The following is a 22,789-nucleotide window of genomic DNA, read 5'->3' as shown; positions in this document are numbered from 1 at the left end:
CTGGTTCTGCCGCTTAGTCAGATAAGTTTACTCAAAACTCTTTGAGCTTTGGTTTGGTCTACTTTAATGTAAATGATGCTACCTACACCTCTTTGGACTAAATACTAGAAGATCCCACTCAGCATAAGGCATGGCTCATAGCAGCCTTGATAAATCTCATCTCCCTCACTCAGAGGCCTAAGGAGGCCTAGACATCTGTCTCCTCCCCCCAAAGCAGACCCCACCCCCATTCTCCGTTTGATTTCACTGCCTCCAGAAGGTAGCAGTCATGAAGGAATGCCACCACTCCCCTAACTAAGGCTTCCTCCTGCCTGGCATTCATACCCCTACCATTTTAAAGAGAGAGAAGAAAGCCAATACATTCTTAACTCCAGGAGAAGATTTCTATATGTCTGCATGTACAAATGTTTGTCTCAGATACACGTTCAAATATAGGTTGAGTTGTTGTATGCAACCTGGTTTTCCTACTCTTAACCTGATTTGATTATTTCTGAAACTATCCAAATGTATTCCATTATTCAGCTTAAACAAGAATGCTCTGAAGAAGAGTGCTCTATCCCTTGATACAAAGCTACACATTCAGCTACTCTATGAGCATAGACAGAAAGTATAGACAGTGAGCTAACATCTGTTGCCAATCTCCTTTCTGCTTGAGGAAGAGTGGCCCTGAGCTGACATCTGTGCCTATCTTCCTATATTTTGTATGTGGGTCGCCTCCACTGCTTGGCTTGATGAGTGGTGTAGGTCAGCACCTGGGATCCAAACCCACAAGCCCTGGGCCACCTAAGTGGAGCGCACTGAACTTAACCACTACACCACCGGGCTGGCCCCCAAAACCTAGCTAGTTTTAAACAGTCCTGGCAAGATTTAGGTTAGTGTTTCCTCATGCTCCAATTAGGGTGTGTGTATTAAAAAATAAATTTTTTGAAACTTTATCCTTATAAAATAACAATCATAATAAAAATACTTTGAAGTAGAAATTCTATTCTGGCTCAAATACTTCCCAAATAAATAAAATGTCTTCTTCAGAGAAAGAAATATCAATGGGAGAATATTGGAGTGGTAGGGGAAAAAAATGACAAGAAGGAAGATAAAAAAGCCCTGACCGTAAACATTCAGTCTAGTTTTGGTCTCGCCCTGGGTCTGAAGCAGACGTGGAAAGCGAGCTTGCTGTGGGAACAGACTTGAGAGTCCAGTTCTCTCTGGAATCCCAAGGCCACTTCAGCCGAAGCCCAGAAGAGAGTCCAGTTCAATTCCATAACTCTTCGCTCCACTGGAGTTTTTGATTCCAGGTGTGTCTAAGACATGTGGTCATTTGGTCCCCTCCCGTGACAGACCGAGATACTGGACAAATCCCTGAGATTGGGAAGGCACGTTCTCAGGTTGTAGAAGCACATGCTCTGAGAAGACACATGGATGTGCAGACACAGAACTATATGGCAACAGTGCTCTGGGGATACAGAGAAGGGAGCAACTGTCTACCTAGAAGAATTAAAAAAGAAAAAAAACCTTCCTAGAATTGAGCTGGGTCTTGATTTCAGACCTTTGGAGTTTCTCTAAGCTTGATTCTGGGCGGGTACTGGGTTCCTGTCCACACGGGCCCTCCACCCACACATGGAAAATCAGCTCTGTGTCACGCGTTTGGGAAGTGGAGACATGAGCCAAGAGAAGGCGCTTGCCGGAGGGGAGGGGCTCACCTTTCCTCTGCTGGTTTCTGGCTGGGTGCCTTGGCTTCAGGATGAATTGGCCTTGCATTTCTGGGGACTCCTGGAATGTGGAGCCCTCTGGTCCCTGTGGCAGGAGCCCAGTGGCTGGACGATGGCTCATTTTAATTATGTAGGGATGCTCATGTCCTGTACAGAGAAAAATCTAACTATGCATCAGGATGATGGTGATGGATTAGGATCAAACCTCCTTACTGTGAGCGTGTGGGCCACACCAGTGTGTGCTGCCATTCTCCCGCAGCTTCTGGATGAAGAAGGCTGTGCTCCCGAGCGAGCGCCACGTGCACCCTCACGGGCGACACCTTGCAAAAAGCAGGTGCCCAAGCAAAAGAGTTTAAAAAGGAAAGAGAAAAAGATTTTTAACCACGTTGCTTTCTTTGGAATGCATAGATCCGTAAGTGCATTGCACAATGTTGACTTTTGCTGTGTTTCCCTCCGAGAATATTTAATGCCTTCTAGTTTCTGCCTTGACACTAGCTAGATCTGTACATCTGAGGCAAATTACTTGACCTCTCTGAGCCTGACATTCATCCTTTTAAATGCTTACCCTCACACAGATTTATAAGGATCAAGGAAAATATATTAATAAACATTGGTGGTCAATGGTTTTTAAAGAATTGGACCATATATGTTCAGAATTGCTGTGATCACTGTTGTCTCACTCGTAATGTCATTTTAACACAGATTTTTTGTTTCCTTTTGTCAGTTCTAAAGACAAGGACTCCTCAAGAGCAGCAGGGCTCTGTGCCTTCAGCTGCCCTCCCACAGCTGCCCACCCTCCCAGGGCCCTGCCAGGCAGCCATCAGAGGGAAGGCTGCACGGTGTTGGAAACCCAGAAGCAAAGTGCAAAACAGAGTTTACAGAGTGGAAAACTGCCCCCAACATCACCGGGAGTTGCCTGCCATGTGATTTGTTTTGCTCTTCCATGCTTTAAATTTCTTCCTCTCCATAGAGTTCTCTGTGGAGAATTGCACTTTTCCCCAACAGTGTGGTGCGGATTTCATTCTTGAAGAATACAGGCATGCCTAGTTTTATTGTGCTTCCCTTAATTGCATTTCACAGATACTGCACTTTTTACAAATTGAGAACTTCCGGCAACCCTATGTCAAGCAAATCAATCAGCACCATGTTTCCAACGGTGTTTGCTCGCTTTATGTCGCTGTGTCATATTTTGATAGTTCTTGCAATATTCCAGTCTTTTTCATGATTATTATAGTTGTTATGGTGATCTGTGATCAGTGTCTTTGATGGTACTATTGTAATTGTTTTGGGGCACTATGAACACTGCCCATCTAAGATGGAGACCTTAATGGATAAATGTGTGTGTGTTCTGGCCTCTCCACTGACCTGACATTCCCCTCTCTCTCCATATCCTCAGGCCTCCCTGTTCCCTGAGACATGACAATATGGAAATTAGGCCAGCTAGTAACCCTACAATGGCCTCTAAGTGTTCAATGAGAGGAAGAGTCACACACCTCTCACCTTAAATGAAAAGTGAGAAATGATTAAGCTTCCTGAGGAAGCCATGTCGAAAGCTGAGGCGGCTGAGAGCTAGTCCTCTGGCACCAGAGAGTTAGCCAAGTCATGAACACAAAAGAAAAATTCTTGAAGGAATTCAAAGTGCTCCTGCAGTGAACACATGAATGAGAAGAAAGCAAAACAGCCTTATTGCCGACAGGGAGACAGTGTTAGTGGTCTGGATAGAAGATCAAACCAGCCACAACACTCCCTTCAGCCCAAGCTTATCCAGAGCAAGGTCCTCACTCTCTTCAATTCCGTGAAGGCTGAGAAGACCTCCTGCCAGGTCTGCGACAGAGCCTGTCCCTTCCCTTGTCTTAGTCCCTCTATTTTCCGCACTGAACAAATTTGGTGATCCAAGATTTATTATTATTCTTTTAGCTCACTTGCTCTAATAACGATTTTAGGAGAGGTGTAATCGATTTATCAATGACCTCAAGAACAATGCTAGAAAACTCGGCCTGAGAAACAGCAAAGTACCGGTGGTTTAGTCAGTGAAGACGTGAGGAGTTAACTGCGATTATCTCATCTTCCTTATGATGCTGAGAAAAGTTTCAGACACAGAGCAAGTATTAAATAAATATTTGTACTTGGATTCAGAGGTATGGCTGGATTTTTTAAGATTCTCACAAAATAGAGGCTACTTAGTAGTTAGGAACTGGAACAGAGGAATTCAAGACTGGAATATAAAAAAATAAATAGATGGGAAAAGAAATTCCAATCCAGGTTGCCATCATACCTGAGGAAGTAAGTATGTATAAGTTTTTCAAGACAGCTCTGCTTGTCAAGTAAAAAAGTAACGAAGAAAAACTCACATTTCCCACAAACTAGACCATAAGCCGTGGAATGAAGAGATGTTATCAGTGCCTGGGATAGAGTAAGTGCTTAGTAATTATTTAATAAATGTAGGAAGGAATATTGCATAAGATTTTCACTTTTAAGGGTCTTGGAGCTTGAGACTGAGCAACCGTTCCTTGGAGACTTCAGAGTTGCAGTTTTCTACCCAATCAGCCCCCTCTGAGATGTTCCCAGACACTTACCAGTGAGTGGGCATGGGGCCTCTTTCTTGCCGGAACTGACCCACAGCTGGTAATCTTTCTCAGAGCCCTTGGAAACAAAAAGAACTATGTGTCACACTAAATCTTTCACATCAGGTACCAGTTCCTTAGCATTTCTGCTTCCAAAAAGAAAAAATTGGGGCCAGTATAAATGCTATTTGGTCAATGGGGGTGGCTACAGTTTTTTGGAGTCAATGGCGCCGATTTCAGTAACCCCTTATCCCTCTCACAGCCTCCAATAGACCCTCCCTGATTCTTGTCCCTGTTGATGAAGGCCAAGGATCTATGGAACCACAATGCAGTCAGCCCCTCAATTTGGGCATGGCCGATAGCAAAAGAAATCACAGTTATGCCCCCTTTATTAAGGAGGAAAAGTCTAATCTTGAGAGTCCTGCCTTCTGCTATCTCCAGACTCCTTGGAGAATGTTGGCTTTTGCCTTCAAATGTCCCTGCCCAGACAAGCATGCTGTCCAGAGAGCCACACACCCTGCCATGACTGTTCCATGAAAGTAAAGCTTGAAAGGCCTCGATGGCTCAGCAACCCTGAGCTAAAGGAGGCGGAAGCCCAGGAGGCCTTGAGGAGATGGCCCAGTGAAGTCAGCGCACTGACTCTGGTGCAGACGCGGGAAAGAAGCCACAAGAACTGTAACCGAGAGAACAGGTCAGATGCAGAGCACAGCCACTCCCAGCAGAATCATTGCCAGTAATGCTGTAAAGCCTACTCGGAACGAACAAGTCGAAATTATAAAGACAGCTGAATTATTTTAAAGAGTTCTCCAAGAGAGGATAAAGCAAAAAATGTTTGAAACGGAATTGTTGGTGATTGATAGGTACCGTGCTTGCCCTTGACTCCCGATTAAAAATCAGTCTAGCCCTTCTGAAGGAGAGTCCCAGCTATGGCAGCCATCACACACACATACACAGGCACACACACGTGCCTGCACAGCTAAATCTGCTCAAAATTGTGTTGCAAATAGGAAATGAGAGCTAATAAAAACCTTTTCTTTTAAGGTAGGGATTGGAAACACTGTGTTGGAATCTCTTCAATCAGGCATACATATATAGCCAAATAAGCCCAACTCTTCATTAAAATAGAAATTTTTTTGTCTAGTGAGATTGATCACTTTACGCTAAGGAAAATTAAAATCATGAAATAAAATGAGCTATATCATTAATCAATCTCCCTAACCTCATCCCTAAAAACACTCACTCTCTTCCAAGGTTTAATTGTTATTCAGAGTGTACACATCTTCTAGGTTAGAAATCAATGCAGAAGTGTGCTTTACTCATGCATATAAATTCCAATTCATTTAAAATGTATTATTATTAATTCTGTTTGTACAGAAATCATTGGCTCCTTATGGAAAATTCTGGTTGCCCTTTGCTTTTAAGAGGCTTTATTATACCATTGGGTTAGGCAAATTTTAAATACAAGTCTTGTAATTACGCCCTGTCACTGTAGCAGGGCATTTTTACATTTCCAGAGAATTTTATTTGAGGAGCCGTGCTTTACAAGTGCTTCCTTGTTTTCTGTCCATCTGCATGTCACTCTCCCTCTCTTTTCCCTGACACAACCTTGTCCTCAAACGTATGTATCTCTCACCAAAAAGAATTTCAACAGCTCACACCAGCTCCATCAAAGTATCAAAGAGCAGACACTTAAAAGCAGAACAGGATGAAAGTGATGTGGACACAAACGCCCCCGGATTCGTGGTCTCATTCAGAACTTGTCTCCTCCTTTACCAATTCACAAAGGGCATTAGCCAACTCATCCTCAGGGTCTGCATCAATGGGGTGGAGCCTGTAGCCAGGTGGTCTTTATATCAAAGTTCACAAGAAAACATCTTATTTAGGGTTCATCATACTGAGATTGAGTCCTTGAATGACAACCAGGGCAAATGGCGATGGGAGGGGAGGAATCAGGAAAGAATATACAGAAGGAACAGTCCAGTGGAGGAGGAAATATTTAGAATCTTATGTGATTGTCCATGTATAAAATACATACAATAAAAATGCATTTTGCCATTAGCACTCTAAAATTATAGCCCAATTTCATTATGCTATTACTTTCCATTTGCACAAAATTTAAAATGGGAATACAAGAATAGCAACCATATATAGGTTAATAATATAGCTTTGCTGCCTTCAATTTCCAAATTTGAACGGGGACAAAATATGGCTTTGAAATCCATAATAATCAGTTGTCATGATGGGTGGTGCATTACGCAAACACACACACACACACAAATCTCAAAAATTAAAGTTGGTTTTTAAGTAAAAATAGTTTGCAGGTAACTTACAGTTATTCCAAGCATTGGTAGTGACATGTTGATAATGTTATTCACTGTATCCGAATTGGTCACTGTTACAGTTACAGACTGTAAAAAATAAATGTGAAAAATTGCTATAATTTAAATTTGAAAAATTTAAATAATTTTTGTCAAATTACTATCCGTTTTCTAAAGGCAAGCTCATTTTCAGGTAGTGACACAGCACAGCACATGCAGAGCACGAACCCCTAAATACCATTTACTTTCATTCCTTTGTATAACATGAGGCTAGTAGGAAGCATTTCAGTAAATCAAACATTTCTCTGAAAGGATTTGTGGCACAAAAAACATAACAGCTTAAGCAAGAAGGAGAAAGACTGAGAATTCCGGGCAGGCCCGTGGGCTGGTCCTCAGCACCTTGAGGCTATTTCTGTAATGGAGGGGGGGTGGTTTAAAAAGGAGGAGCTGAACCCTTTCTCTTCCTGAGTTGTGCTTTTGTAATATGGCTTTATTTCTTTGCAATTACATACTTGGTATTGGTAAAATCAGAAGAACTGGCTATAAAAGGCATTTTTAAAAGCTATTCTTTAGTGAGTACTTTCTTTGTGTCTGGCATGATGGTCACTAAGTTTTCATTGTCAAGATATGTTGAGAAAATTAAATAAAACCAATGAGTCCAGGAAACTAGACTGAAAATTTGAGAAACTCAAGTTCCATTCCAAACTCTGCCAGTGACTAGGGTATTCACAATAGCTCCCTGCCACACCTCACAGTGAGAAACTGCTCCATTAAAATAGGAAGACAGTTTACAGAAAAGTACCCGAAAGCAATTAATAGGATTCTGAGATATCTATTGAACTCTGAACTCCAAAAGACATTTTAAAAGAAGAAAAACGGTAACCAAGAACACTGACTGCGCACATAGTTTTGGAGTATTATCAGGCAGGAAGGCCCCTGTCCTGAATCAACGGTGCTTAAAGAAGACAGACAGCATAAGGGGACACTCAGAGGCTTGAAGATGACATTAAAAACAAAGGGAATCCTTTTGTAATTCATTCCTTGTCCTTTCATTGTATTTTTCTTCGTATGAATTCAATTGCTTGATATGACAGATGGCCCTGAAACTTGCTTATAATGGGACTTCTATCAATGAAAGCATTCATTGATTTCCAACTACTTGTAGCCCTAAGGATTATGAGAAAGTGCTTCAGAACCCAGTGGTAGAGCTCCGAGGGCCCAGACGCAGGCATGCTGGGAGCCTCCTGTGCTGACGTGTCTGGGGGCATTCAAACATGGGGTTTCCCTCGGGACCTAACCAGAAGTAAGGGTGCTGCTGTTTTTAAGATGTCTGAAGTCCCTTCAATACAATCAAAAACTCTCCCATGAAAGATTTTTTAAAGTAAAAGAATCTCTTTTCAAATGCTAATCATCACTCCCTAATTTATCTGGTCTGTAAGATAACGGTTTTTCCTGGCATAAGGAACATATTATGTTCAAAATAGTCATTCCAAGGATGTGTGTATTTCTTCCTGCATGTTGTCTGTTCTCCAAAACAGATAAATTCCAGTAGACAGAGCTCTTTGCAAACAAACGCCTTAAAAAAATTAACTATTTCATCAAATAATTTGAAAAAAATGGAAATGTGATTTTTTTCATAAGAACTAAAGCGTTACTTGATATATGAAGAACCAGGAAAATGTGATCAATTCTCAAGAGTTGAGGACAACCCTGAGATGATCTAAACGTTGAAATTATTAGCCAAAGACAGCTATTACAATTATGCTCAATTATAGAAATGAAAATATGGTCATAATAAACAAAAATATAGGAATCTCAGCATAGAAATTAAAAATATTGAAAAATAGAAATTTTTTATCTGAAATCTGAAAAAAAAATTGAAACTACACAGGCTAAATTGCATAATGAAGATGACAAATGGAAGAGGAAATGATTTTGAAAGTAGATAATACAAATTATCCAATGTGAAGAGTAAAGGGGAAAAAAGAAGATTGAAAAAAATAACAGAACCTGAGGGGCCTGTGGACAACATCAAAGTGTCTGATATACGTGTAACTAGAATCTCAGAAAGAAAGAAGAGAAAAAATGGGGAAGAAAAAAAAATGAGGAAATAATGACCAAAATTTCCCAAACTTTAGACATAATTTACATTCATAAAGACATAAATTTAAAAACTCAAGAAGTTTAGAAAATGCCAAACAGGATTTTGTTTGGCAAAAAAACATATTCAAGGAAAACCATGCTCTGATACCCACACTGCTAAAAACCAAAAATCAGAAAAAATCTTGAAAGCAGCTGAAGAAAAATGACAGATCATATGCAGATGATTAATGTTTGAATGATCACAGACAACTCATCAGAAGCATAAAGACCAAAAGACAGCGGAATATCTTTAAAGCGCCGAAAGAAAAAAAATTGCAGGCAAAATTCTACATCCAGCAAACACATCTTTCAAGAGTGAAGGTGAAATAAAGACATTTTCAGATAAAAGAAACTAAGAAAATCTGTTGGCACCAGATCTGCATAACAAGAAATGCTAAGGAAAGTTTCTCCATGGTGAAATGAAATAGAATTAGAGGGAAATTTGGATCTTCGGGAATGAATGAAGAACATTAGAAATGTTTGTTTTGTGTAACGTTTATGCAATTAAAGTTCATTTTCAAAAATTTAAAGGTGATTTTCCATGAAAAATTCTGACTGCAACCCCTGCCCTAAGTGAAATGAGAGCAGGCTGTGTGCTTTCCTAGGGAACACTCCAGTCTTATCTCCTCAAACAGAGCATCTCTTGGATACTCAGAAACAGATCAGAATATTTGCACGGCTTTCCTACTGGCCAGGAAATAACTGTCTTAAACTGCCTCTTTTTCCACCTTCACATACTATCGTGTGTGATCGAGAGCTCCCGTAACAGATAACAGAACAAAGTGATATGAAAAACACCCAGAATATTTGCTCCTCAGGGTCAATGTCTTAGCTCCTGCACTACAGTTTCAGAGATCAAATTCTATAGAAACAACTGAGGTGAATGGTTTTTTTCCCCAGTGGCATCAACAAAATAAGGTAGAAATATACTGATCTCTTAAAAGTCTCAACCTTTTCAGTTCAATTAGTGCTGACATTCCTCAGAATGAAAGACTTTTCAAAACTTCTCCGCATTTTTAATACCTGACCCTCCAGTAGATTCTCTCCTAGAAGAGGGACATTACTGAGGCCAGCCGGCAAAATGGGAACATGAATGGTAGCTTCAAGTATCACACCAATGTTCAATGGACTAAAGGCGATAACTGTATGGTGTTATAGAAGGGAATACCCTTATGCTTAGGACATACCCAAGTGTTTAAGGATAAAGGACCGCGACGTATGTGTGACCCTCAAAAATAGGTATCTTCATACACAATATGGAGAAGGAGAGAGAGACAACAAAATAAATGATAAAGCAAATGGAGTAAAATGTTAACCAAATAGGTGAATCTAGCTAAAGGGTATATGGGTGTTCTTTATACCTTTTGTAGTTTTGCAACTTTTCTGTAACTTTACAATTATTCTAAATAAAACATCCTAGGAAGAAAAAAACTGTGGAAACAACCCAGGCCACTCTGCATGTAGCAACAATTGGAAAAAATGTTTCATTCTAATAGGAAATACCTGGTTGTGAAAATCACTTTATTACAACAAGCCACTATAATTACCATTAGCAGGATCCAGAGAAACATTAGGAACGTTTACCATGCAATATTCTTTTCATGCTTAAGCACTGAAGCCATCATAGATTCCTCTTGCTTCATATCACCTGGGATTCACGTTTTATGTCACAGTATGGATACAGGAAAATACAGTTTTCCACTTGGTACCTTCTAAATTCTCTCTTTCTCTTCCCCTCTCTTCCTTTCTCCCTCCCTCCCCCTCATCTCCCCTTCCTGTTTTTCTTTCCTTCTCTCTCCCTTTCTCTCTCTCTCTCTCTGTTTCTACCTCCATCTCTCTCTGTCTATGTCTATGCCTTTCTCTTTCATTCTGCCCAAATAAAGAACTTGGAATTTAATTTAATTTTTGATCTTAAAAATACTCACACAGACACAGTTCTTAATGTCCTCAGTGACGATTTTGAGGGGAATGCTCTCTGGCTGGTCCTTCTCTTTGGCTAGATTGATGCACCTAATCACATTCAATAATAACCCAAAATAGAGTAGGATGGATTAGCTATTAGCTTCTTTTCAAATAATCTATACTGCTAATATTTTCAGTCTACTTGGTTATTTTTGAAAGCATATAAATAGACTCGGCAAAACCAAATTATGAGTTGGAAGAATATGCAAAAATACTTCATGAAAGTAAGACATGACCCAGAAAATAACGGGTTGCCCCTGTCGTGTGAGATTTGGCAGTAGATCCAGTCCTCAGAGCTTTCCTGCCTGATTGGAGAGCCCAGCACCTTCCTGGGTTCAAGGGTAGGAAGTAGCAGCTGCTTTGAGAATCACTCAGTAGAGTAACCTGCACTTAGGGAAATTGAGCATGTGTTTTCAGAGTAACATTGGATCCAATCATTAGGTTGGAGAGAAGGGGAAGATGAGAGTGACAAGCAGAACTTCCTCAAAAATAAGCAAAACATGCATGTAAGTGAGAGGACATTTTTGCAGTAGCAGCCGGGTAAATCTAAACAAGGAGTTATTTGAGGATGCTCGCACAGCTTCTACTAGAGAGAGGGAGAATAGTTTGAGGGTGCTGCCATGAAGAGATCTGCAATCTTTTATTGTGGATCAAAGATTTAGAATATGTATACTGAAAAAATACCTTTGAAGGGAAGAGTGCCATTTTTCCTTTAGTTCTGAAGAACTGCAATTTAAAAAAAGGGAGAAAAAATTAACTACATAAAATACTTATACTAAGATATTAGAACTGCCATTGCAGATGAAAATAGCAGCAGCCGTTTATCACTGACGTGGATGTGCGTGTCAGTTGTGCTCTCCTCATCGTTGGGCATTTGATGGGCCCTGCTGTTTTCCAAGCAGTGTTACAGCGATGGGAAATAGATCGTAAAGTGGGAGAGCAGTTGGTGTGGAACCTAAACACATAATTGCAACTATGTGAGGCAAGCTATGTGATCACGGGCAAATCATCACGGGCAAATCAATTAACCACTCTGAGTTTCAGTTTCCAGAACAGGAAAAGGGTTAATTATACCTCAGAGCGTTCCTGCAGCTGGCAGTGCTATTCAAATATAAAAAAGGACCCCTGTGAACCCAGAAGTGTAGACTCAGGATATCCAGGGTCGGGGGACCACATTCCCCATCCTCGTGCCAGTCTTAGAACATGTCTCGGAACACTAACTTGTACTCTGGGACCATACCTTTGTCTTGAATTGTCACCTCTCTATAGACACCAAATAAGACAATATGTACACAGCAATTCAGGCAACCCAGTATTTGATGACATGATTAATTTTATTTGTATAATTAAATACTATTTTTAAGGGAATGAATTTGAGAGTATAAAAGCAATTTTTCAAACTGACTTGGACTATTTAATAGTACTTGCTCACGGAAGATATTCCAGTGATTTAAAAACACAGCTACTCACTGGGGATTAGGGGCAGGATGTTGAGAGGGGCCTTAAACCTTACTCCATGTACCCTGAACATCCACCTCCCCAAGTAGCTCCTAGAGCCCATTTGAAAAAGCACTCATCCAAAAAGGAAAGGAAATTACTCCAATAGTTCCCATTGTTCATGATCAATTTGCACATAAAAACCTTTTGGGGGAAAGTACATACAAGTGTCATTATGAGAGGTCAGAAAAGGAGTCATTGAATACAAAAGCTGTAGGTCTTACCTGAAGGTGGCCACAAAGTTCACTGTGGGCCAGCCCAAGACAAAGGACCTCTTGGCAGAGGTGTCCACTTCTCCAAATTTGTCCAAACAGTTGGCAATCCATATGGTGTTCAGGGGTACTTTATTTTTTATTTTAAAGTTTTTTTTGTAACTAGAAAGATAACCAAACAAGACCTCTGTTAGTTTGTTTCTTAAATGTTATGGGAACAGCTGTGCTCATGGTAAGATGCCAATTCTCACTGCCTCGGGGTGCAACGTGCCTCCTTTAGCTCTGTGACCCTCTGTGCTCCGCACAGTCAGGGGTTGGATGGGTCTTTACAAAGTGTGTGCTGAGTGACGCCTGGCCCAGGAAGGCCCTGAAAACACAATGGCAGCAAATAGCCATTTTTCTGCATGTTGAGGATTGAGTATGGACCATACTCTACATTTTAGAGCTTTTTTAGAGAACCATTAATTCATTTATTATTCATTTATTATTGTTATATTTGTTATTATAGTCACATATATCATTTTATTTACTTAATGATTTATTATTACTATAATTAATTTATTATTTGTTCATGTCTTGCTTACTTTAAAAAGCCTTTGAGTAGCTGAAGAAAGATACATGATACATGATTTATAAAGATAATTATACAACTTTTTTCTTGAGAATCAGACTAAAACAGCAATAAGCTTGGATCAGAGGGATTTAAAATACATTTTCAGCCTTAATTTTTTAAAAGATTTTCTAGCGTTTAAGCATAGGTTATTTTAAATTTCCTTTATTAAGATTTCATTCATATCATTTTCTACCAGGTTCCGGATCAAACTGAAAAACTGTTAGCGCGTGGACTGAGCTCAAAATTCAACCAATTAATCGATTGGTCCCACATCAGTGCCCAGGAGGTCTTACATGTGAGTCATGGAGATATTTCCCATTTATCTCTGAGGAATCGGAAAGTGATCGACTTTGTCAGCAATGAAATGGTTTTCCGACAGTTTCTGCCTAATCTCCTTTGACCTCTGACATGGAAACCACTATATCTCTCGGTTAACTCACAAATTTAACACTCAGGCGAGCCTGAGATTTAGACGGTACAAGTCCTCTGAAGGATGCCTAGGGAACACGGGCACGCCACTTCGGAATTGCCTCCTATTCAGAACCACATGTGGAAACGCTAAAGCTAAAATGAGATCCAAGACACCTCAGGTTCAAAAACCCCTAAGACTCTGCTGACTCATGGAACAGTTAAAGCAAAAAGGCTTTGATGGGATTTATGAAACAAAAATAATTCTGCAGGAAGCCTACCTGAAGGATGACCTAGATTCAAACGTTAGGGTACAGTGGATGCAAATACGCCTTGTGACACAGGTGGCTTCTTAGACATTTATTTCACATTTTTACCCTATGTTGATGTATTTGAAGATTTGTGTGAAACACAATCAATTCTCAGATAAAATAATTGTTCTAGATCGTAACTCTAAAAGCATTATGAAGCTAAAAATAGCCTACTGCCGATAGGAGAGACACGTGTCTACTTGTTTTTACAGATTTTAAAAGTTTTGTCATGTAGATGTCCATGTGTGGAGACACCTAAGGTACTGTGTGGAAAATTCCAAATATGTGCACCTGAAAGAGTCGTTTCTTTAATTCTCTCCAAAGTTCCATGAAGTCCCAAGATTATCCACTTCCTTGAAACCAAACCACGGAGTTGTCAAAAGCCCAGAGTATGGTTTTCAGTCTCCTATAACATTTATTGAGCTCCCACCACATGCCAAGCACTATTCTACATATTTTACAAAGATTACTTCACTTAATCCTCAATCCACTATATCTATTAGCTCCATTTTATAGATGAGGAAACTCACAGAGAGATTAAGAAAATTGCCAAAAGCAAGAGATGGGCTTTGAAGCCAGACAGCCTAAGTCATGAGCCTATGCTCACAAGCACTCGGCCTCCATGAGTGCTGACCTGGACAGTTCCATGTAGTGCCCTCCTCATCGTTCCTACCTCCAGCCTCCTTTCTCCCCCCAGAGCCATCAGGCTTTCTGACGGTATTGTTCTCTCATTTGAGAGTGAGAGGATCAATCTCCTGACATTCTATCAACAAAGCTAAATGCTAGCCTGGAAATACTGAAAATGTATTACAGCAAAGGCTTGTACTACAGTGGATTCTCCTGAGATCTCACCGCATTTCTCTGCTCTCAGTGTCTGACTCTTCAGATTATGTCAGTAGAAACGAGAAGGGATGAACCTTATGGAAACTGGCTCAAAGGGAGCAGGAGGAAAAAGGCAGTTTTTATTTCTATGGCATGGGCCCTTGCTATCGGTCTGCTAAGATGATGGTATCCCTCTTGCTTTCTTCTACCTCAACTTGGACAAGGGAGCGTGAGCCCCGGTGAACTGTGGAAAGTCACAGATTCTAGGGAGATTCCCCTCATTCTAAGGCACAGGTGTTCCCTTAGATGCTGGGAGTAGGGGTCATGGTATCTTCTGCAAGAATCTTTGTAATGCCACTGATAATAAGCTAATAGTCATCTTCATCTTTTGACCTAAACAAAATTGGATTTCGTTGTTTATATATTCTTTAATAACTAAATATGAGGACAGAGATGTCTGAGGGGGGTGTGAGCTAAGTAAGTACAGTCTCTTCCTTTCTGTACGTTCTCCATGGGCCTCTACGAGTATTAGTATCTTATGAAGTAGATGCTGTTTAAAAAAACAAGTCATAATTTCATTTGAAAAATAACCTCTTATTTAGCATTCTAATGAATATCAAAAATGTTAACAAAGTTCCCATCTGACTTTAATTCTTGAGAACCAAAGTTTCTAATGTAGTATGAAAAAAATCTCCAAATAATTTCCACTGACTGTTATTAACATCCAGCACAACGGGAGAAATATAATTTCCTCATGAAGAAAGGACATATAAATCCCCTTTATTATTACACACAAACTAAAGTTCATTTAGTCTGACTAATATATATGCAGCAGTCAGTCAACTATTTACTCCCTTTGTGTTGGTTTCTGTAGCATCAACCTGGAGAAGAAAGAGTTTCCAACTGAAGCCTCAAGACACACTGAGGAAAAACGGAACCTAAGTCACTCCACCCCCTTCCCTGAGTAGAAAAAGCAGGCACTAAACTCAGGTGATTAACTTGAACAGATCGATCCAGGACATAACACAATCCTCCATCTGAGAGTGTGGCATGACAGAAAGGAAAAAAGCGACTTGTTGCAGGTGGCTATTTCATTGAAGTTGTTATTTCTTGGTAGGAAAAAAATAAATAAATTTTCTCATATGAACAGTAATCACGAATGTCCCCAAATGTTTACTATGGAAATGATCTAGTAGCCAGCTTTCTAAAAGCTGTGGTAAACTCTTGTACAAGGTGGCAGCATTGAGTACTGCTTGCTTCCTGCTATGGACTGAATTGTGTCCCCAACTCCTACCCCACTCCCCACCCTCCAATTCATACCTTGAAGCCCTAATAGCCAATATGTCAGTTTTGGGAGATAAAGCTTATAGGAGGTAATTAAGGTTAGATGAGGTCATAAGAGTGGGGTCCTAATCCAATAGGATTGGGAGGAAGAGAGAGAGCTCTTTCTCCACAGGCACACACTGAGGAGAGGCATGCGAGCCCATGGGGAGAAGGCGGACATCTGCAAGCCGGGAGGGGAGCTCTCATGAGGACCCAACCCTGCTGACAGCCTCATCTCAGATTTCCAGTCTCCAGAACCATGACAAATTTCTGTAAATAAATAAATTTCTTTTCTGTGTGGTGAGGAAATGACTAACTCTCATCTGCTTGGTACCTGGTGAGAAATGGAACAGAATGCTCAGGGAACTGAAAAACAAATGAGAAGTCTAGCTATCAAAAAGAAAATCAGAGGCCAAAATAAAGATAAGAAAATATATTTAAGATGAGTGAAATTGCTTCCAGCTGTAGCCTTGGAGATGGTGATGTCATAAAGAGGACAGAGAGGAAAAGACTCTGTCCAGGGCTTGGCATGATGGCCACTGGAAGCACTAATAATAAATAAATGAATCTCTGTAAATACATTTCTGTGGTTTAAGCCAAGCAGTCGATGATATTTGGTTTTGGTAGCCTGACCAGATGAAGACAGTTACCTTATCAAAAATCTCTGCTCTCTCTATATCAAGGTCTTCTGAAGCAAATCAAATGCCTTAGATCACCTACACTTTCCAACATTCCCAATGGATGTAGAAAGCATATAAAAGTAATCTTGCAGGAACTGAGTCTCATAAACAAGAATATTATTGAATAAATTGATAGAGATTGTGTCACATTATGAAACCCTTGAGCAGACACAGAGAGCTCTCTGAAAAGCAGTATGTGAAAGATGGTGGGCATCTTCTGTGATAATGGACCAACCAAAATAAAAATTCAGCTCTGAAATGGATGCAATTTGCTAGGAGAAAAGAACACTGTATCAATATAAAATGTTTTTAGCAGAGTACTGTAGGTTCTATCAGACCCATTCAGAGGTTAGCAGTATCTGAGAAAACAAAGGTCTCCTACTCTCCTAAATACTGTAATAATTACAAAGGTGAAAAGAAAAGTGAAGGAGAACGTATTCCCCTTAAAAATTGAATGTGAGTGGTCTGCAAAGTCCTGACAAGCAGGAGATGAGTGTTGTGGTTGCTTGCTTTTGTGTGTCTCAGGTTGAGCACAGAGGAATACAACATGGTGTGACAGGAAGAGCATGGCCTTGGGATGAAGGCAGACCTGCAGTGCAGTCTCTCCCACCATTTTCCTGTGTATGACATCGGGCCAGTTCCTGAGCCTTCCTCAGTCTTTGTCTTCCTATCTGAAGCCTGGAGATGATAACAGTACCTGCCTTGGAGGGCTATTGGGGAAACTAAATAAGCCATCTGTGATGCTCCTCATGTGGTCCCAAGAATGCATCCAAGAAATTTCAGTTTCCTATACTAACCTTGCTTAAATAAAGAGATTGGTAACTAGTCTACACTTTTAAAAATAATACCTCATTCCTCTATCAGGAGCAGAGTGCCTTGAATGGACCTCATGCCAAGCCCTGGACAGAATCTTTTTCTCTCTGTCCTCTTTATGACATCGTCATCTCCAAGCCTACATCTGGAGGCAATTTCACTCATCTTAAATATATTTTATCGTCTTTATTTTGGCCTCTGATTTTTTTTTTGATAGCTAGACTTCTCATTTGTTTCTCAGTTCCATTTCTCACCAGGATGTGAGGTAGCCATTTCCTCACCACAAAGGAAAGGTTGATTTCAAGGATGAGAGAGAAACTAGTTGATTGTGGTGTGTTCTGTGAAATCCAGACAAAAGAGAGAATAGAGGCAGCAGCACCACAGGTTGGGTAAGAGACTGTGTGCTGAAATTAACAGACCTAGCTTCAAACGTGGACTCCACTAATTGCTAAGGTGGTGACCTGGGGAAAGGCAGCAGACCTCCGGGCATCAAGGTCCTCCATAAGATAAGGAAAATGAGCCTATCTCACTGGGTAGTTGCAAGGGTCAGACAAGATTCAGTACATAAAGTCCTCAGCATAATTCCTGACAGAAAAAAATTCTGATAAATCATGCTTCTTATTATTAACGTCGCTCAGATTAAATATAGCATTTTGCAAAGTCGGTACTTGCGTGTCTTACCTATGACATGGCGTAACTAACTGAGAGCTAGTGGTGAGGGCAGCCAAGAAAAGAGTTTTCATTTTCTCTAGTAATGAAAAAGCTTCTTGATAGTTTGTTTGGTGAAATATTCTTTGTCTTTTATGGTGTTTCATAAATCATGAAAACAGAGATGAAGAAAGTAAACAGATGACCTTGCATCCACCTACCGTTAGACGTTAATTGAGCAATTACCATGTTCTAGGCTGGATATTGGTTACATTTGTGTCCAGGGTTGGGAAGAAAGTGCATCCATTTGGTTCTGTCTCCAACATATGTTCCAAATCTGTCTGCTGCCTCTTCTCACTGCCACTCCCAAGATGGAGTCCCTGTCATATTTCACCAGAACCACTGCCTCCCTAACTAGTCTCCCTGCGTCCACTCTTGCTTACCCACCAATCTGCTATCTAGCAATAGGCAGAACAATATGCTAAAAATATAAACCAGATATGGTCACTTGCTTAATTAAATACGCTTCAGCATAATATTTCAACCTTTGTTGTGGCCTGTGGAGACCCTGTGTGGCTGGACCCCTGACCACAGTATCTTACCTGATATTGTGCCCCACACTGCAGGCTCCAGTCACATCAGCCTTTCCTGAACCCCTCCCTCCAGAGGGCTGAGTTGCACCCACTGAGTCCTGCTGGTCCCTCACTCTAGAAGGCTCAGCCACCTAGTCTAGGAATGCGGCTGCTTCTCACCCCATAGGTTTGGTTTAAATGCTGCCACCTTGGAGAGACCTTCATAGACAGCCCCTCTCTAGGATGGTCCCATTTTCTTCTCCACATGGTACCCTCTTCTCTCTCTTATGAGAAGCACTAACTTCAATGTGTAATTTCCCTCCTCTTATTTTTATCATCTGTCCGGAAGCTCCAGGCAGGAGAGACCCTGCCTGTCACATTCTCAATCGTGTTCTCTACAGGGACACGGCACAGAACAAGACCTCTGTCGATACTTGTTGACTAAAGGGAGGATCAAAACATTTGCAAAAGCAAAAGAAGAAATCCACTTAATATTTTCCCACAGTAAGGGTTGGTGAAAACACAATCTGATGGTAATCAGGAGAGCCTGTAGTGTACACGTACTTGGTGTTAGTTATCAGCAACAGATCGCTGAGCAAGAAGAGGTGTCGCTTCTGCCTCCTCCAGCCTCTTTTGAGTTCCACGGGGCCGTGGATCAGCAGAGTGCGACCGGCACTCTCAGATGACGTAGCATTTTCACTGTGGGTGTCCACCTCAACAGAAGAGCTTTCCCTGCAAAGCAACAAATACCACAGGACAACCAGTCACCCATCAAATACCTGATAGAGTTTTGTGCCAAAGGTCAAGGTTAACACGACACTAAAAATTAGCCTCGATCCCCAAAACCGAACTCTATAGCTCAAATTCAAGTCTCCAAATTACAGAAAGCTATTAAAAAAGATGAGGGCACACAGAGAGTTGAGGTAGCTGGAGAACAGTTTCCAGGACATGCCCCGGAGCATGCCAACTCTTAGAGGTGGGGAGAAGGGGGCAGCAGCAAAGCAAAGATGGCCACGAGCTGTTGGGAAGGGGAGAACCAAGAGGCCAAAGGTTGAGAATATTACAAGAAGGTAAAAAAAAAAAAAAAAAAACCCAAAACCCAGGACAATTTGTGGCCTGAGACAGATAAAATAAAGTGACCTAGAGATTTGTGAAAAAGTAATTACAATTTAGTTTCATGTTAACATAAAAATTTAGATAACTGAAGATTCTGGAAAATTGACTCCAATCGTAGCTAAATCAGTATTCAAGTTTTGGGGGGAAATTCTCAAAGATCAGCAAATAATACTGGAAACATCAATAAGTTTCTAAACACAACAGGGTCTTAGATATTATTTTGTTGAGCTTATAACCTCTAAGCTATGACTCTTTGGTCATAAAAGGTAAAACAACTAAATTTCTCAGGACACAAAAACTCTTTCATGAATAGGGAGATATTGTCATAGGTCTACAGAAAATTCTCTCATGGAGCCAAGAAAGAGTCTCCCTTGAGTATGTAAAGCCTGCTTTCTGTACTCAGCAGCACTGAACCTTGTGAACATGAGTAGCTTTTCATGAAAGCAGTGCTGAAGGTAAGAATCAGTTCCCATGTTTTAGGAGAAACAAAACAGAACACTTCCTGTGACTGCTAGTCCCTTTGGACGATCAAGAGTAGTATATTCAAAGACTACCTGCGGAGGTGAAGCCTTGAACGACCGCCTGAAAGCTGAAAGCGCTTTTTGATTGACGAAAACATCCCGTTTTCTTCAATTCTTGGCACTGACTATCGAGCACGTCTACAGCACTTGGCAGAGCACTGTAAACTAGGCACTGAAGCCTGAGGATTCTGGAGTTGTCAAGGTCACCGGCCGTTATGACGTTAGGGTTCTAAGGCGCATGCCATAACTGACAAACTGACATATCTGTTTCCCTGGTTTTGCCTGCATCTTTTGAGTTTTTAAAACTAATCTATTTACTTTGAGATAATTGTAGATTCACAGGAAGTTGTAAGAAACAACCCAGAGAAATTACATCAACCTTTTACCTGGTTCCCCGAATGGTACTATCTCTCTAAACTATAGTACAATACCATAATTAAGATAGTAGCATTGATACAGTCAAGATACAGGACATTTATTTCCATCACCACAGGATCCTTTCTCTGCCCAGTCTCCATGATTTCTTCTGGTACCAGCATATCCAGTAATCGTCAACACTGAAGCGAGAGGTCAGGGTCCAGGAGAGTCTGGCTGTTTTTCCAGGAGATGCAGAGGGAGGGCAGCTGAGTCAGCACAGGCTGGGAGAGGGAACCTGCAGACACAGACAGGCATGGTTGCTGGGCAAGAATCATGGGAAATTTCTCAGAAGTCTAAGCAAGGGAGAAGTGATGTTGGGGGCTTCCCTCTGTCCCCAAAGCCTGTCCCCAACTGTGCAGTGAGAGAGGAGCACAAGGAGGAGGGGAGACCAGGCCATGGTGCACACATCCCCATGGTCTCCACCCTGTGCCATAGTAGGGGCTGCCCATGAAAATGGGTTTCCATCCAGTGACTGCCCAGCCCCTCCCTGAGCCCTGGTGCTGGAGCTCAGCTCACACCACACACTGAGGAGGATGGAGGTTGGCCTCACCCCTTGGGAGAGCCCTGGGAGGAAGCACCTACCGAGACAACACAAAGGTCCCTGCTCAGGGGACTCTGCCAGGCCAGAGAGGACAGAGCTTCTCAGCCTCCTTCAGTAAGCACAGGGTCCAGCCCCCAGGCCCAGGCTCCTTTGAGTGAATGGTCCTTGCTGAGCAGCTTTGTAGGGACCAAAGGGCTGTCCTGCACTGCCCCCTCCTGGTCACAGGACACACCCCTCACCAGGGCCAAAGCCCTGAGAGCACAGCTGGTTTCTGCAGCTCACCAGGTCACTGTCTCTATTCACACATCCATGGTCTGATCATCTGTTAATGGCATTCACATACATTGGAGGCAATGACTCTTGTATCACTCTCTCATAAGGCAGTGCACATGGAAGGTGGAAAAATGTACAGAAATTGGAATTTAAAGTGTTTTAACCATGAGACAAGATGTTGCAAACATCATATCCCTTCATTTTAATGTGGTTTAGGGAGCGCATCCATGTTCAGTGTTCCATCACTTGTGCATAAAGCAATGAATTCCAAATAATCTCACATAACCTTATCTGTGTTTTAAACTCCAATTTTTAGGTAATCTATTGCCTGTACTAGTGAGAAATCAAAGAAGCACAATGAATCCTAATATTTGAGCTGTGCAGCTCCCATCACGCCATCTTGTATTAGAGTAAAGTCCAACCTGGCAGAGAAAGTCTTAGACCCTCATTTGTTGGCTTCTGTCATCCATCTCTCCCTGTTCAGAATCATCTCTTCTATGGACACACAGCTTACCAACCCCATCATCCTCTCTTCACAGGTTTTCCCACTAGGGTCCTTCATAGGATTTTGGGTTAAAAAATTGAGTATTAAAATTTCATTGATCTTGTGCTGGATCATGAGCTCTACATTTAACATCTTGTTAATAAATGTCTATCATTAGGGGCCGGCTTCATGGCCGAGTGGTTAAGTTCGCGTGCTCCGCAGCGGTGGCCCAGTGTTCGGATCCTGGGCGCGCACAGCTCGTCGGGCCACGTTGAGGCGACGTCTCACATCCCACAACTAGAAGGACCTGCAACTAAGATATACAACTGTGTACAGGGGGTTTTGGGAAATAAGGCAGAAAAAGAAAAAAAGATTGGCAACAGTTGTTAGCCCAGGTGCCAATCCTAAAAAAAAATGTCTATCATACATGTTCTTAAGTGGAATGCTATTTGACTTCTATCAAGTTCACCCACACTCTGCAGTTTATTTGCTCATGGAGCTTGTTCCCCCTTCCGCCTGCTCCCCATGGTTTTTTCCTCAGTCCCTGCAGGCCCAGCGCATCCTTCTCTTTCTCTGCGTGAAGCCGTGGAACCCAGTCCATCTCCCTGGTCACTGTCCCCAGGGTCAAGGGGGAGTTTCTCTTCTGTCCTATAGACAATGAGATCACCATTATTACTTAACCTCTACTCTTAATTCGACTCAGAACTCCAGGCTCAAGCTGTCCAGAAAGCAGAAATCATTATCTTTGCCTCAGATCTGCTCTTCAACAAGGTTTGAAATTCAGGAGAATTCAAATACTCTTTCAGTAAACACTTGCTGAGTTTGTCCTTTGTGCCACAGTTTTCT

The 22,789-nt window shown here is 41.4% G+C and overlaps 1 protein-coding gene across 5 annotated transcripts in view; it reads right to left on the bottom strand.

The window, feature by feature from the left end:
• The window catches only part of LOC138918304 (rho GTPase-activating protein 20-like), a 97,304-nt gene that overhangs the window by 28,879 nt on the left and 45,636 nt on the right, over positions 1-22,789 (bottom strand). For 4 of the 5 annotated variants that reach the window (XM_070239302.1, XM_070239301.1, XM_070239303.1 and 1 more), the window contains exons 3-10: positions 20,262-20,880; positions 19,156-19,323; positions 12,414-12,563; positions 11,377-11,418; positions 10,656-10,740; positions 6,601-6,678; positions 4,283-4,349; positions 1,698-1,853 (exon numbers count right to left, since the gene is read on the bottom strand). In XM_070239302.1, the coding sequence (XP_070095403.1) occupies positions 1,698-1,853; positions 4,283-4,349; positions 6,601-6,678; positions 10,656-10,740; positions 11,377-11,418; positions 12,414-12,563; positions 19,156-19,323; positions 20,262-20,326 (811 nt within the window). In that variant the 5' untranslated portion in view covers positions 20,327-20,880. Of the gene's footprint in view, positions 1-1,697; positions 1,854-4,282; positions 4,350-6,600; positions 6,679-10,655; positions 10,741-11,376; positions 11,419-12,413; positions 12,564-19,155; positions 19,324-20,261; positions 20,881-22,789 lie in introns of those variants that run through there. The other variant, XM_070239305.1, reaches the window with a different exon arrangement.

Source organism: Equus caballus, chromosome 17, assembly GCF_041296265.1.
Source record: "Equus caballus isolate H_3958 breed thoroughbred chromosome 17, TB-T2T, whole genome shotgun sequence".
Classification (NCBI taxonomy): Eukaryota; Metazoa; Chordata; class Mammalia; order Perissodactyla; family Equidae; genus Equus; species Equus caballus.
This window is presented reverse-complemented; position numbering and strand designations above follow the sequence as displayed.